The following is a 16,791-nucleotide window of genomic DNA, read 5'->3' as shown; positions in this document are numbered from 1 at the left end:
CGGAGCAATACGAAGAAAATCATAGAAGAAGGAAATCTTGTTAAAAATTAAAAGCATGTTTTAAGATTCTTGACGCAGTTTGATTAACAAGAAACATAAATCTTTAATGAAAAAATTAGTGTGCATAAACTTAATTTGTATATGCTGGAATTGGACTTCTTTCGTTCCAATTTGCCCTACCCGTCACACACACTATTTTCTAGCGTTTTCAGTAAGTCCGTTTTTTGTATTATTTCCTTTCACTTTGCTGCATGTCCAGATACTAAATCGGTAGGCAGTCTGATAAGATTTTTGTTTCTTTTTGTCAATAATCTCATTCAATTTGTACGCATTGCTTTGACAATTCCATAACTTAATCAACTTCATTTTGTCCTGCTTGATTTCATGAATATTCTACTTGCACGTGTATGTCCAGCATGTTCTTGCTATGTTCCGTCGCGCGACTCTTAAAAGCGTAGACATAACCATGGGTGGATCCAGGATTTTGTACAAGATAGGTAGGGATTCTGAAAACTACTTGACACGCCGAAGGGGGGGGGGGGGGCGAAAAGAAAAAGGGTAATAACAATAAGTTAACTAAAGTTGCAGTTGCTGGTGTTAGAAAATACTCTGATGAAGAAGAAAAAAGAAGAACAAAAAAAAAAAAAGAAGAGGGAGAAGAAGAAGAAGAAGAAAAAAAAAGAAGAAGAAGAAGGAAAGGTTATTAGTCTTCAGGTGACGTGTTGGAAGGAATGAGATTATAATTGAGGGGCATAATTTTGTGGTAAACATAATGTTTACCTCCAAAAATTTAAAGGAGGTATATTTGTGCCCCCTCCTGAATCCGCGAGCCGACATTTCTACCTTTTCTCCTTCCCCCGTGCTTTCGTGTTAGGGATAATAAAAGCAGATCTTTCCCTTCTTATTTCATCGCCACTGATATTTATAGAGTCACAGAAATGCAATATGCTGATCGGTTATTTTCATCCATCTCTCAATTACGCGAATTATATTTTGACATAAAACATGAATACGAGACTGAAGTCAATAATAGCCCCCACTTTACAAATACGAGAGATGTTCTGATGTTTGTCATAATTCCCAAATGATGGTAATCCGTTTAAGGTGCTCTGTCATTTGGAGAATTAATGCTAAGCCGCATTTTGTGATGCATAAAAGAATGCGTTTTATTGGATTAGTGCATGTTCGTGATGTATGTTTATATTAATGCATACACTCGGCGACTTAAAAGAGATTTGTATAACAGCCTAGAACATATCATCTTCGTCGCTTGTCAGAATATAGAAACAAGTTTTCCATTGAAAATTTCATCGCCCATGCAGGGGGCACGAGGGGGCACGTGCCCCAAATGGAGAAGATGAGGGAGGAGGGGGGGGGCACGGGAAAATGGGGGAGGGAGAAGAGAAAACAACGAGCAAAGAAGACGGACTGCCTCCCGCAACTTCTCCCTTGTTAAAAATAGCCTTGTAAATTCGTATTTCATTTTCGCCATAAGACCGGTGCCCCCACCTCACCCCGATCGTTCAACCACCCTTTTCTATGGATGGACTCAGGCTATGGCCCTGCATCTACACCAAAACGACAGTAGAGTCCAACAATAATAGTTACATTACCCAAGATCTGAGATAGCCAACATTATATTTGTCCGGCGTGTGGTTTCCAACTTCTGTAAAGTTCAGTCATACTGGAAGGCTGTATATTTAAGCCTTCTAGACCCATCGAGAGCCAGGTGGTGAATGTTGCAATTGGTCTGGCGGTGCCACTGAGATAAAAGGGTGAATAGGAGTGCATACTTCACTCTTCTTGTCAAAATTGTTTTATTATGGGTAAAATTTAGATGACAAAAATATTTCCCTTTCTGAGTTTTCACCTCCGACATTGGATCGAATACCTCATTGCTCCATGTATCGTTATCTCTCTGCATATAATCACCAAAAAGCATATTTACACATGTTGGCACAATGTCCCTATGTTTAGAGGGCAAATAATACTGATTATACACACCTTTCATATTTGGATCCAGGGGCAAACTGCCCCCACCATGTATACATATATATATACAACATGTGTATCGTCATAATTCCTGGGTGGGGGGGGGGGGCGGGGGTTAATTTCGGAAATAATCACAACCAACCCCTCTTCTGGCAATCCTGAAACTGCCCTGCCTGATAAACCACCATGTGATTTAGCCACACCCACAACCCCTTTAGAAGTACTGATTATAAATGATACTTTATATAACAACTTTTTATTGCATGAAGATAAAAGTTATATCACATAATCTTGCGGGTAGAACTTAATCTTTAAATCCTTGACTTTCACAATCCCCTTTCATCAACTTCCAAACACAAAATTATGGTACACAAGTGACGTCGATATGCCATGCATTAACTATGAAGGCCGCCATTATACAGTACCTCAGTTACACCGACAAGACCGACAGCAGATCGACAACAGATCGAACGAAAATATTACACTTCGTCTATGGCCACGAATCGGTCGGTATGGAGTCGGTCTGAAGTCGGATTACCGCGGTGTGACTGAAGGATTGCCATCATCAATATACCCTCATATATGCCATATTTATGTTCGCTATTCAGGAAATAAACGTCCATTTTAATAACTCGATATCCATGTGACAAGCTTGTCACGTTTCCTGAGAAAGAGTGGATTTGCTTTTTATTTGGTTAAACTGCGATGAAATCTTGGTTATTGCATTATTTGGGAGAAAATGCTCAAGACAAGCCCTAACGTAATATCTGTTCAGGATGGAGGGCGTTTATTATTGAATTGCCGCTTTCGTCAAACGCCTCGCCCTTCATTTTAGCTATATCGCTTACACTGATCGGTTTAAAGAAATTTAATTTGTATAAGTACCGTGAAGCTTCGCTTTTTATTATTGTGAACAGAAATGTTCACATCCATGACAGCGATAACTTAATGACAAGCAAGTTTCATGTTATTGTGCAGTTCACTGCATGAAAAAGGTCGTCAGATATTGGATTTCAGCGCATTTGGATTTTTGCCAAGGTCATCTGTAGAAAAATCAAATTCCCGTAATTGAAGGTGAAGGTGGTGAATTGTGATAAAGAAAAACAAATTGAAAAAGACCAACTGAAGTAAGGAAGAGAAAAATGAAGAGAACAGAATTTAGATCATAATGTTAGTAGAAGTAAAAGAAGAAGTATAGAAGATACTACTACTACTACTACTACTACTACTACTACTACTACTACTGCTACTACAACTCCTACTGTTACTATTAATACTACTACTACTACTACTACTACTACTACTAATATTGCTACTGCTACTAGTACTACTACTTCTATAACTACTGCTACTATTACTACTACTACTACTACTACTGCTGTTATTATTATCAAATTAGCATCATTGTTATCATTATTATTACTACTGTTATTATTATTATCAAATTATCATCATTGTTATCATTATTATTACTATATATTATCATCATCATCATTAGCATTACGTATTTGTAAGCCAAGTGTTAAACCAGTGATAGCAACTCAAAGACAAAGCAAATGACGCCTTGGGTCGAAGGGGGGGGGGGGCGCAGATGCCCCAAATCTCTACTCCACTGAGTTAATTTCAATTTAATCATCTATCATACACAGGTTTATGAAGACACAGTCATATTTTCACTTTGCCGATTTGACATACTTTTTCACTCCCTGGGCTTACTCGATCACCCCACTTTAAAAAAAAACGAGGCGCCACTGATCAAGTTTGAAAACCACTCACATAAATAACTCTTAATGTTTTATTCATCAGGAGAAGAACATAATATAGTTTATCATGATGAATAGTAAGCCTAGACTAGATCAAACATGAAATAATGAACAAATATAATGTAATCAGATCACGCAGATACATCATGAACATATCAGTTGCATGCCAAGTAGGCGCACGGAACATGCCGACACCGCGAAATCTTTTCAAGTGTTCTATTTTGGTCACGTGACTTGTTGCAGGATTTTTTTTTTCTTTTCATAAGTTAGTTCATAATATCAGTTATCAGTTCGTACTTTAAACCAAAAATAAGACTACGAATATAATATGCCATCAAGATATACAAGTATGCACAAGGAGCATGCCGACAGCGAAAATTGTTTTCATATTTTTCTATTCTGGTCACGTGATTTGTTGCACTTGGCGTGGAGATGACAGATAGGACTTAACGTGTCTCAGGATGTTTACTTCGGTGATCGGCGACTCATGGCAGGCGATCGATACCTAGTTGTCACATTCCCCCTCTCAAGGGACTGGATTAGATCGATAGCGAACAAACACAGTCGAGATTGGCGCTATAATGTTTGTAGGTTGTCTGCATATGACAGGTCAATACGTTGAGGAGGGGGGAAATGAACATATGGAAAAGGCGACATTAAGAGAGAGAAAGAGAGATAAGAGAGGGAGGGGATTACAAGAGAGAGAGAGCGAAAGAGAGAGGCATAAAGATATTTAAAAAACGTATATATCACGCACGCACACACACACACACACGCACACAAACGTCTATCACTCCGCACACACAAGGACTTCTTTTAAAACCCTTTTTAAAAATCGCTAGGTTTTTGTTTGATATTCTTGGATTATAATAATTTCCACATCCAAACCATTACGATAAATGTTTATGTCAAGTCGTATTTTATATTTCATATTTCGAAAAGTGATCTACAAAGGAACATGTAACAAATAAACATTTGGGGGCAATTTGAAATTAAAATATGAAATGATTGTTGGGATTGTTAATCAGGTATTTCGGGTGGAACATGTTGGGAGGGGGAGTAACGATTCACCTCCCCCTCCGATTCCACATTGTTAAATTCTAAAGAGTCATACCACAAGCCGGAAGGAAATTGGAAACGAAGCCGAAAGGGCAAAAAGGTTCAACCGTTCAAATGATCAAAAGATCACTGGAAACACTGGCGTACCTATGGGGGGGCAGGGGGGGCAGAGTGCCCCCCTGACGGGCTCCAGGGGAAAAAAGAAAAAGGGGAAAGAAAAGAAAGGGAAAGGAAAGAAAAAGAAAAAAGGAAAAGGAAAGAAAAAAGGAAAGAAAAAGAAAAAAGGAAACAAAAGAAAGAAAAGAAGAAGAAGAGAAAAGGAAGAAAAAGGGAAAAGAAAAGGAAAGGAATAAAAATGGGGAAAACAAATAAAGAACATGGCCGTAAGCACCAGGGGGGGGGGGGGAGGCAGTTGACCCCAGATATTTTGAAATCGTACAGTTTTTTTCCTGAAAATGTAGTGTAGGCCTATACCAAATCCTTCAATTCTACTTTTGAAAATGCAAAAGTACCCTCACGACCAGTTCGGTCGCTCGAACTCCCTTCACTCCTTTTGCTTTTGAGATTCTTCGAAAACTTTTAACGCATCTTTCCCCCTTCCCCCATCAGAAAAATATTCCGCATACGGCCCTGAAAAATTAAAACAAATGAAAATAGGAAAATATAAGTGATATAACAAATTTGAAACTCTTCGCTGGCGCGAACTGCTTGCTAGCCTATTTTGTATTAAATGTTTTCACTTCCTCGTCCCCCTGAAAAAAGAAAAGGATTAGTATTGCCTAGAATACAATTGTGCCTGCCCCGACAGGCCCCGACCTGCAACCATGGCAACAATAACACACAATATATGTACCAAATGTTACTAAAAGAGACTAATTCATTTTTCTCGCTCGCTACACTCACCCGCGAATAAAATGAATAGACATTGCTTTGGAAACAATTGTGCCCACCCTTGACCTGCAACAATATCATTAAAAATGGAAGAGTTTTTTCGCCCTCTCGCCAAAAAGGAATTGAATCGCGTTAAACGCGATTGCGTTATCCTGACCTGCACCAATAAAAACAAGTTTATTTATTAATTTCTATTAAAAGAGAATTTATTTTTTTTGCTTGCTCGCTATGCTCGCTCGCCAAAATGGAATTGACACCGCTAACGTGCCCGCCCCAACCTGCAACAACCAGTTAATAATTATGTACGAAACGTTATTCAAAGAAGTTTTGGTGTGCTCGTGCTCGCCAAAACGGAATTAACATCACCTTAGACATGATTGTGTAAGCCCTGCCCTGCAACAAAAAAATCTGAAATTTATGAACCAATTATCATTACAAAAATTTTGCTCGCTCGCTACGCTCGCTCGCCAAAATAGAAATAACACCGCTTTTAATAATCACGTCCCTGACATGGAACAATTAAACCAAGTTTATATACCATATTTTCCCTATAAAGAGAAGTGATTTTTTTTTGCTCGCTCGCTACGCTCGCTCGCCAAAATAGAATTAACACCGCTTTTAATAATCACGTCCCTGACATGGAACAATGAACCCAAGTTTTATGTACCATATTTTCCCTATAAAAGAAAAGTGATTTTTTTTTTCCCGCTCGCTACGCTCGCTAGCTCGTGGAATTATGTGCCCACCACTAACCTGCTACAATATCATTAAAAAGAGAAATGTAGGGGGTTGCCCGCCCGCCAAAATGGGATTGACATTGCCTTAAACACGATTGTGCCCGCCCCCTACCTGCAACAATGAAACAAATTTTATATAGCAATTCATTGAGAGAAAGATGTATTTTCGCTCGCTAGCTAAAATGGGTATAAAATCACCCTAAACACAATATTGTTCCCGCGCCCTGCATGGGACAATTGAACCAAGTTTAAGTGGCAATTATTAAAAAAGAAGTGATTTTTTTCTTGCTCGCTACACTAGTTTGCAAAAAAATGAAATTAACGTCGCTAACAAGTGAATGTCCCCCCCCCAACTTGCAACAATACCAGTTTATATACCAAACGTTACTTAAAGATTTTTTTTTGCTCGCTCGCTCGCTCGCCAGAAGTGAAAATTAGCATCGCCTTTTTTGTTTGTTTCGGTCGCTTGCCCCCCCTGACGGAGTACCCCAGGTACGCCACTGACTGGAAATATCACGGTATTCGAACCCGATGAATCGAAATCAGGGAAATTATTTCCGTAGCCATCTGATGAACTGTTAACAGAAAAAATAAACTTCAGGCAAGTTCAGTAGCGTTGCCCATCAACTTTTGAAAAGTGCAAACATTTGGCATTTTGGCATGATTACGTAATACAAACACGACTTTATCGGACATAAAATACGGTAATGAAATTGCCCCTGAGTTGCCTTCATGATAGTCTTTGTGATCGCATTACGGAGAGAAAAAAAACTCTGCGAAGATTAATTTCAATTTGGATTAAAGGTAAAGACCAGTATTGGAAACGCCGCAATTTCAAAAAATGAAATGGAAGCTCTCATTACCAATCATGTGAAAGAATATGTTTTGACTAATACATGATGATAAAAAATTTGCCGGGAAACGGCGTACTAATTCATATAATTGGTAAATTTGTTTCTCTCATGGTCTGTGAGAGATATAGGGTAGTCCCATATACATCTTTCTGTGTATAGTGCTTGTAACTTTACGAAGAATGGGCCAAATTTCTTATTATTTTGATGATTCTAGAACCTTGCAGATGCTAGATGCTAGATGAACAACCTTTTCTGATCGATTCCACAACGTTTCTTTCACAATGCAATCGCATGACCATAACTGGTCTTTACCTTTAAGTCAATAAATCTATCGATTGTTATCTTAAATTAGAGAAAAAAAGACTGAAATCGCTTATTATTTCAATTTTTCAGTTCTCGTTTGATCACGTATTACAGGCTGATCGAATTGGAACAAAGTCTCATCACTATCATTATAGTTATCAATATAACACTTCAACATTCTTATCTTGCCAATCAAAGATTCAAGTGTTGTGTGTCTAAGTTTGTTTAAGAGGGGACCTATATCACCCTTAACTTTAAGCATACAATGCTTTGACTTGTCATCTTTCAAGTATGACTCTATAAGATTTCATTTCATTTCATTTTTTTGTCATTTCCAACTAAATACAATACATAATAACGAATACAATGTAAAATGTATACAAAACAAAGTTACATTAATTTTGCAATAAACTAATCTTAACAGTAATTTGTACATTTAGGAAGAAAAAAAATTGAATAATATATTTAACTGCATTTATATTTTGAGAAAATGGAGAGGTACACTGAAAAGCAGAGCTCGTAAATTTATTGTGGACCCCTCAGATAATAATGAGTGTGAAAAGGGTATAGAATACATAAACAATCATAGATAGTATAGCGGCCAACAGAGACAACATTTATACAAACATGTAATGGCTGATACTGAAAGGTACTTTGATCTCGTTACTCAAATCTTCAATTTGATTGTCATATAATTATACCATGTACACAGTACCTTTATACAAATTAGTTATACGCTATCATGTAATTGTTTTCCCCTCTTACCCTCCCCCCCCCCCCACTCAGTGTTATTTAGGGTGCTTGTTCCCTCTTTTTGAAAGCACCCCCTATCTGAGGACTGCCAACATTTCCGAACCCCCCTTTCTCGGGATTTTTGCGGGCTTTTCCTGCCTTGGAGACCCCCCTAAATCATGGAAAATGCTCAATGTACCCCCCTAAATTCGGAATAATTTCTCAGGAGTCCTACGGTCACCGTGTTTTTTTTTTTTTAAAGTGGAGCTGAATTGGTATGATCGTATTGGCTAAATTTCACACATTTTGGGGTCTAAAATTACCTTGATAACAATTTTAGGTTAAAAAAAGGGCAATATAAATGTCATAGATAAGAATAAGAGCAATAACCATGCACTTTGAAGGCATTTGCGGTCTGAAAACAGAACGCAACTATCCCTTTAAGCACCATGCACTCTGTAAAGTTAAGTCAATTTCTGTCCCAATAAACCTCTGTCACGAATGCTAAAAGCGAATTAAGGTTAGAAATTAAGCGGTCCATTCTTGTTCGGCGTGCTTTTCAATTTAAGAGTGCGCTAATGTTTCATTGTTTATTCTAATCGATCACTTATCCTTGTCATGAATGTTTTAATGAATATTTTAAAATCGTGTGAAATGCGTTCATGTTCAAAATCAATCAAATTTTTATAATTGAGAAATGATTGCACTGAAATGTGTTCATGTTTAAAATAAATCAAACTTTTATAATTGAGAAATGATTGCACCGTTCATTAGTTATAGGACGTCGTCTGCTTTCGCAGGATTGGTTCCTGATGTGACGTCATCAAAACAATGCTAAACTTGCTGGCGAAGCGCTGATATATCCCAGATCCTGAGAGGTGCTTTTATTTGTGTTAAATTTTGTATTGTCCGATAAACAGTTGACTTAAAACTTATACGATTTTCATCTTGAAGCTTCCTGATTTCTAATGATGAATTATTGGCCATACTTGCAACTTTTAATTTATGTCTAATTCCTTTGATAAAATTGAAGATTGAAGATACGTCCTAATAGAGATCTTCACCACCTCACAGACGTTCGACCCTACAAACATCTATATTTGCCCACAAAGGCTTAATTTAAGGGCTCGTTTACATTAGGGACTTGTATATTTGCACGTCGACATAGTGGACTGGTACGTGTGATGTCCTTTTAAGACACTGGCAGAGTCTAGTGCCTTTAAAGGACGTCACACAAAGCAGTCCACTATGTCGACGTGCAAATCTAAAAGTCCCTAATATGCCGCGGTAAACGGTATACCAGCGAGGTATATCGTGGCTAATTTGTGTGTGTGTGTGTTTGTGTGTTGTGGGAGCGTGAGTGTGTTTACGAAACGAGTGGCAAGTGTGGATGAGAAACGTACCAGCTCGCAACTATTCAACGCGTACTAACTTAATGAAAGGGCCTCAGATTTTGAACAATTCTTAAACCGAGGACGTCCTCGCTTCGATGGTACTCACCAACCCACGCACCAACGTATCTGTGTGTTACGCGATACAAAGTGTAAAATGCTGTACACTTAAAACACTGCAGTAGTTCACCGTACATATGTGATGAAGCCTTAATGGGTCGATTTGGAGTCAGTTCCGTAAAGTGTGAATAGGGTATATCATATCACTGTTGCCCTTGCTTTTAATCTATATACAATTAACCTTGTAATTGAATCTACAAGATATAAACTTGGTATTTGACCAGATCTTTTGTTTAACCGTCACACACAACGTCAACCACAATTGATACGTATATAGGGCGTGACTGTAGGACGTTATTACAAAGCAGAGGGTTGTGGCTTTGACACCCTATTTAATTTAATTTTAATCTTTTGAATAGGCATTTCGAGAATCACGTGGAAATCACGTGTGACACAATTATGATGCGAGACCTTGTACTTAGTAACTTTGTAAATATTTATCGTAGCCTCTCCAATGATAATTATCGTGCTTCATACTGATAATAGGTTACATATTGACATATTGACATGTTTATGCAATTATCAACATAATTTTAAAAAGTTCTTGAACGGGGTGAACGTTGATCATTCAGATTTTGTGTTGGTTTTAAAGGCCGTCAGCTCTAGTTTGGCCAGAAGGGATTAGAACACACAACAAGGTCACTGACATGTGGCTATCTCATCAACTCAGCTCTCAATTAACATTAAAAAAGAGGTTCATGGGGGACCAACAGGCACCAATTGGGGAATTTTTCTATATAGAGGGAGCAAGTAGCTACAAGTAGTACAGTGGGTCTTTAAACAATTTATACAAGTTTGATAACTTTTCGAATAGGATGGTGTGCCCCACTCCTCCCCCGTCCCAGCTTACCCGGTGTACACACCCCCACCTCTCATATCAGATGGCCCTGTGATGCCTCCGTCTTTATCTATATAAAACTGGTCCAATAGCTTCTGCAATCAGTTGGCATTGCACATTTCTGAATCATGGATCTCGACACATCTTTCATCACGGATGTTTCGCTCGTGGGCGGTGCCCTCAAAGCAACATTTGGTGTCCTTCTCCTGTATTTCATCTACTGTTACTTCAATGACAATGGCAGTCAATACCATCACCCACCCGGGCCAAAGGGTTTACCGTTTCTAGGGAGTGTTCTCAGTATGATTTTCACCAGAAAGCACCCTCATGAGGTGAGTCTCAAAGGTATAAACCAGTTTTGGAAACGCCCCCTCTCAAAAATGAAATGGAAGCTCTTATTACCAATCAAGTGAAAGAATATGTTTTGACTAATACGTGATGATACAAATTTTGCCGGGAAACCGCCTACTAATTGATATATTTGGTAAATTATTATATCTATCCGGACTGGATAGATATCCCGTAGTCCCATAAACTTCGTTCTGTGTACAGTGCTTGTATCTTTACCAAGACTGGGCCAAATTTCTTATCATTTTGATGATATCAGAACCTTGCAGTACACACCAATACTTATATGCTAGATGATCAACTTTTCCGATCGATTCCACAACGTTTCTTTCACAATGCAATCGCATGACCAGAGCTGGTCTATACCTTTAACAGGAATGGTTCAAGGGTTTACGCAAAGATGGGGCAGAAAAGTCCCAAATTAGTTGACACCCCCACAAAAGGAAAGCCATCCCATATTCATAAAACATTACTAAGCCTAGTTGGCAACTAAAATAGACATGGCATATAATCACTTTACTTTAACTAGCAAGCGAAGCGAACGAGCATAATATTTTTCTGTTTTTAGTCAGTTATGTTTTTTTAATGTCTTACACAATTATTATCAGGGGGGTGTTTAAAAAAGATCCTAAGTAGAACTTAAGTCTAAGTTGGACTTACAAATTATGGAGAGCCATTTGTAGCCTTAAAATGAAATATTTTCCAAAGCAGACATTCAAGAATTTTTAGACTTTTCATAATTTTCACATTGAGAACATCAAATCTCCTTAATAATAGAAAATATGAACAATTTGAATCAACATTTGATGCCTTTTATATTAACTTTTACAAAGTATTTTTAAAGTCTAAGTCCAACTTAGAGATAAGTTGAACTTAGGATCTTTGTGAAACACCCCCCCCCCCATGCACAATTTGTCAAGGTCTTGGATGATTGGACGAACAAATATGGCGATGTTATGTGCATCAAGCTCATGAACCGTCGATTGTACGTGGTCAGTGATGTCCGGCTCGGACAGGACGTGATGGGCAGCATGCATGCCATGGACAGGGAGCCGACTTTGCTCATACAGACTCTGACGGGAAGAAAAAATGCTGGTGAGTGACTGCATGGTCCGAAATAAGAAACGAAATTAAATATACCCCAGCTGAAATAAATATATTTATTTACATTTTGGTAATTAATCCTATGAGCTAACCGTTGACCATTCTCAGCCGTAGTCCAATTTTCCGTCTTCGTCCTTGCCCTTGTCCTTGCTCGTGTTATTGTCCTTGCCCTTGCCCTTGTCCTTACCCTTGTATTTACTTTTTGTCGTCCCGTCTCAAGTCCATTTTCTACTTATCGGCCTTTGAACGAATCAACTACTTAATTTATACATTTCTGGGGTCATCTGTAAAGTGCAGAATTGCAAAATCAACTGCCGGGGTTATAGTAATAATGTAAGCACTTTGCTGTCAACGTTTATATAACCTTTATAGGTTATAAGAAACAGACATTGTTATTCATTACACATGTCTAGTTATCAAATTGTTATTATTCATTATCTGTAAAAAAAAAATAATACTATTGCTCCTATTAATTAATTATCATTATTTTTATCATTATTATCAATATCATCATCATTATCATTGTTATCAATATTGTTAATATTAATTTAATATCATTATAATCATCTTCATCATTATTAGAGTGTCAAAGGTGAGATATGATATGGTATTTCCTATCCTCCATACTATTCCAGGAGTTGCCTTTGCCAATGGAGAAGTGTGGAAGGAGCAACGCCGCTTGCTTATGTCTGTCTTAAAGAAGGCTGATGTTGATGGTATCAGGTAACATAAGTTTTATTTATTCAATACCTGATTGCCATTTGCTCTTATTATCATCCTCCACATATCTAATCATGATGTATTCTTAAATTTTCATCCTCTGTTTCTGTGTATCAACCCTTCTCTCTATCAGCCCTTCTCTCTATCTTTTCTTTTCACTTTATGTTTAAAAAGGCAAGGTGTTTTACTGACAATATTTTGAGATTTAAGTATACTGCCATCTGCTAATCACAATGTCCCGATGGGTCGACAGCCATTTCCCACAATGCATCACCAACTGATGACGCGCGCTTGATAATGCTCGGGCAGCGTCTTATTTTTTTCGTACCACGGCGAGCCCAGATCGAGCTCGCAAGGTAAACCTGCGCATACGCACTCGCAGAGGAAACCAGCGCATGCGCACGTGGGATCCGATAGGGTTGTTAACAGGGTGATAGTAATTATACAAATCAATCTGTCATCAACTCATCGTCAGCTCAATCGGTAAGGACAGCGTGTTACTAATAAAACTTTGGAGTTGACGTGAGGGTTCAAATATCATTTTTTTTTTCCTTTATAAATAGTGAGGCAGAGCAATAAATAATCAAAGTCGAATTGTTTGTGACCTCTTTGCAAGCTTTCGTAGCTTGTTATGTATGAAAATGAGTTCATACTGGAATCTGGGCTCGCCGTGGTACGAAAAAATAAGACGCGCTCGGGCACAGGAACCGGAAATAGTCTATTTACACCTATTTCCAAAATTGCTAGCGTTTTCTGTAAAATACGCTGCCTTCCCCGTCTTCTAAAAGTGAAAGGACAATAACGCCATGCACTGTCAATGGCTGTATTATTCCTTAGTGTTGGGATGGTTATTTAGGGAATCATGTTCCCTCATTATCAAAATTGTCATCGATTTGGACGAGTTTGATCTAAGAGTCTGAACATAAATATTCTGCGTATATTTTCTCAATGAATACTCTGATATTTTCTCAACAGCTACGATGATATCATCGTGTCTCAGGCAGAGCGTATGTTGGCAGAATTCGAAAAGACCAACGGCCAGAGCTTCGATCCGAGGGACCTCATACATAAGACTATTGGAAACGTGGTCATGAAGATCCTTACAGGGGTGACATACGACTACGATGATTTGGAATTCTCCCGAGTCATGACGAACACGGTTCGTGTCTTTACCCTGCTCGGTGAAGCGGGAATCCTGGCCTCGATCCCAGCTCTCGCTGCCATCCCGTCTCCTACAAAATGGAAGATCATCAAGGCATGGGAAGAGATCTATGGCTTCCTCAAGGAAATCATTGAAAGACGCAAAGCAAGGTTTGACACGAATCAAAAGGCGACTGACTTCATGGGAAGCTTTGTGAAGGCAATGTCTGCAAAAGGAACAGAGGTATGTCACTTTTCAGACCGCCTTGAATTTTCTTTGGCAACAGAAATAACTTAGAAAGACAATCTGAAAGTGGTCTTTTCACAATTCAGTTGCAAATTGTAAGGTACTGTTAAATAGGTAGTCCTATATTCCTTATATCTACGTAATCTATTTGGTAGAAGATGAATAAAACAAAAACTTAAATGAGGATCCATTAACTCATTTATGGCCAAACTGTTAAAGATTACATAGGGATGACAGTTATCATAATAGATACATTTGGTACATGGAGTCAACAAACAGTAAAAGCTTATCGAAATGGTATGACATTGTTTGCGCTGGAGCTAGGTCTTTAAAAAAGCTCTACTTAAGAACTTGAATAAATATGTCACTTTATATAATACAGATTGGTCCAGCTTCCTGCGACGAAATCAACCTAATGGTGTCCTCCTTCGACCTGCTTCTTGCAGGATGGGACACGATCTCCACCACCCTTGCCTGGGGCTTGCACACATTGGCTTCCTACCCTGAGGCTCAACGTCGAGTTCATCAAGAAATCAAAGACGTCATCGGCCTTGACCGCCTTCCGCAGTTCTCCGACCACCACAGCATGCCCGTGACGATGGCGACCATCGCTGAGTGCATGCGTTTCCGACCCACCTTAGCGGTGCACATCCCTCACGTTGCTACACAGGATTGCAAGATTGGAGGGTACGACATCCCCAAAGGCGGACAGATCACTCTCAACATGTGGTACCTGGCCCAGAGCCCCAACATCTGGAAAGAGCCGCAAGAGTTCAAACCTGACAGATTCTTGAACGAAGACGGGGAGTTTGATCGGAAAATCGACCCACTATCGTTCGGAACAGGTATCAAGAGGGTCTTTTAGATTTGCACGACGAGAACGTGGACTGTCACATGTGACATCCTTTTAAGGCAATGTGACGTCCTTTTAAGGCACTGCCGGGCACTGCCAGTCCCAAAAAGGACGTCACATTGCCCTAAAAGGAAGTCAAACGTGGCAGTCCACGTTCTCGTCGTGCAAATCTAAAAGTCCCTATTGTGCGGGACAGTATGGTTGGCTTGTAATAATGGCGTCCCAATTGGCATTTTCCCGTTTCTTTGAAATACATGGCATGTATGTCAAAATAAATTGTAATAGTCATGCTAATAGCTCGCGTAGTATACATTTTTTGCGGGCCAAAATGTCAATATCTAATACACATCTTCATGTATAACTGAGTTGTAGTATTTGATAACGTTGCTAGCTCTAAGTCCTTTAATTATTCCACCTACTCTTTAACCTCGATCTATCGGGAACGTAAATACCCTATGTATCTGCAAGGACGATCCAATGATTCGTAAGCTAGGTCACACAGTCCTTCTCCTCCTCGAGTTTAAAGATAAACTTGAGTTCTGGTAAAAAAAAAAAAATCAATTCTCACAGAATCAAACGAAACTGACACTGAATGTTCAAGATTACAAATAAATGTCATGTGCCGAACAATTTTGGAAGAAAATGTATACTGGCTGAGTTATGAGCATAACAAGGTAATGAAATCAAGATAAGCTAGCCCCGACACCATTTGTTTAGTCCCATATACATCTTTCTGTGTACAGTGCTTGTTACTTTACCAAGACTGGGCTAAATTTATTATGATTTTGATGACTCCAGAACCTTACAGTACACACCAATACTTACATGCTACATGATCAAAATTTCTGTTCCATTCCACACCTTTTCTTTCACAATGCAATCGCATTACCAGAACTCACCTTTATCTCTAAAATGTTCATCTTCCCAACTTGCAGGTCGAAGGGTTTGTCCTGGAGAGCCACTGGCAAGAACTGAGATATTTCTCTGCCTCACGTACCTTCTCCAGCGTTTTACCTTCAGTTTGTCCGAGGGCACCCCGACGAATCTACCAACCCATTTCAGTCTTACCAATCAACCGAAAGCTTACCAGATTCACGCTGTCAAGATCGCGTAAGGCTTCCAGCAAAGTCCAGAGGTACCCGGAAAAGGCTTTTTATTGGCATCCTGCTACCGTCCTAGCCAGGGGCGGTATTCTGACATTCATTTAATCTCAGATAAAATCTGAGATTTTAATAGCTCAGTGACATAATACACCCTTCAAATATTTTTTCGAATCTCTAATCTGAGAACCACTTTATCTTGCTTTTATCTCACTGAGACATTTGTGATGCGACATCCAGTAAGAAATGCTGTTTTATTTTTCTCTCTTCATGTTTAGCCATTAGACAGGTTTTACCGTATGATGGATACGTCACTGAGAGAGGATGTCACTGTCCTAGGAGTAGGTAACATTGCTTATCAAACCTTCCGCACTTATATCGCACGTTATGCCCATGCTGTAAAGGTTTACAGAATAATTAAGTAGATATTACACATGTACAATGTACAAAGTACAATGTGTTGTACATACAATCGCATAGAGTATGATAACACAAAGTACAGCGTGAACACATAAAACGGAAACATTGTTTAAGCCCCGATTGCTGACATGTATAATAATGGTATGATAGGTGAGAACATTTTCATTGATTTGATAGGT

At 38.8% G+C, this 16,791-nt stretch overlaps 1 protein-coding gene across 1 annotated transcript; it reads left to right on the top strand.

Annotated features, from left to right (window-relative positions):
* Positions 1 to 10,754: 10,754 nt before the first annotated feature.
* Positions 10,755 to 16,300, top strand: LOC581760 (cytochrome P450 2J1). The gene is made up of 6 exons (XM_011678205.2): positions 10,755 to 11,012; positions 11,949 to 12,123; positions 12,768 to 12,855; positions 13,828 to 14,236; positions 14,622 to 15,095; positions 16,028 to 16,300. The coding sequence occupies exons 1-6, from the start codon at positions 10,809 to 10,811 to the stop codon at positions 16,298 to 16,300; spliced, it is 1,623 nt and encodes a 540-aa protein (XP_011676507.2). The 5' UTR covers positions 10,755 to 10,808.
* The last annotated feature ends 491 nt before the right edge of the window (positions 16,301 to 16,791 follow it).

The sequence above is a fragment of the Strongylocentrotus purpuratus genome, unplaced genomic scaffold (assembly GCF_000002235.5).
Source record: "Strongylocentrotus purpuratus isolate Spur 01 unplaced genomic scaffold, Spur_5.0 spur5_scaffold_16, whole genome shotgun sequence".
NCBI classification, from domain to species: Eukaryota; Metazoa; Echinodermata; class Echinoidea; order Camarodonta; family Strongylocentrotidae; genus Strongylocentrotus; species Strongylocentrotus purpuratus.
This window is presented reverse-complemented; position numbering and strand designations above follow the sequence as displayed.

Coding starts and splice junctions, on each gene's coding strand:
- LOC581760 (XM_011678205.2), top strand. CDS start 10,809: ATGGATCTCGACACATCTTTCATCACGGATGTTTCGCTCGTGGGCGGT. Junction 12,124..12,767: donor GACGGGAAGAAAAAATGCTG/GTGAGTGACTGC, acceptor ATACTATTCCAG/GAGTTGCCTTTGCCAATGGA. Junction 14,237..14,621: donor TGTCTGCAAAAGGAACAGAG/GTATGTCACTTT, acceptor TATATAATACAG/ATTGGTCCAGCTTCCTGCGA.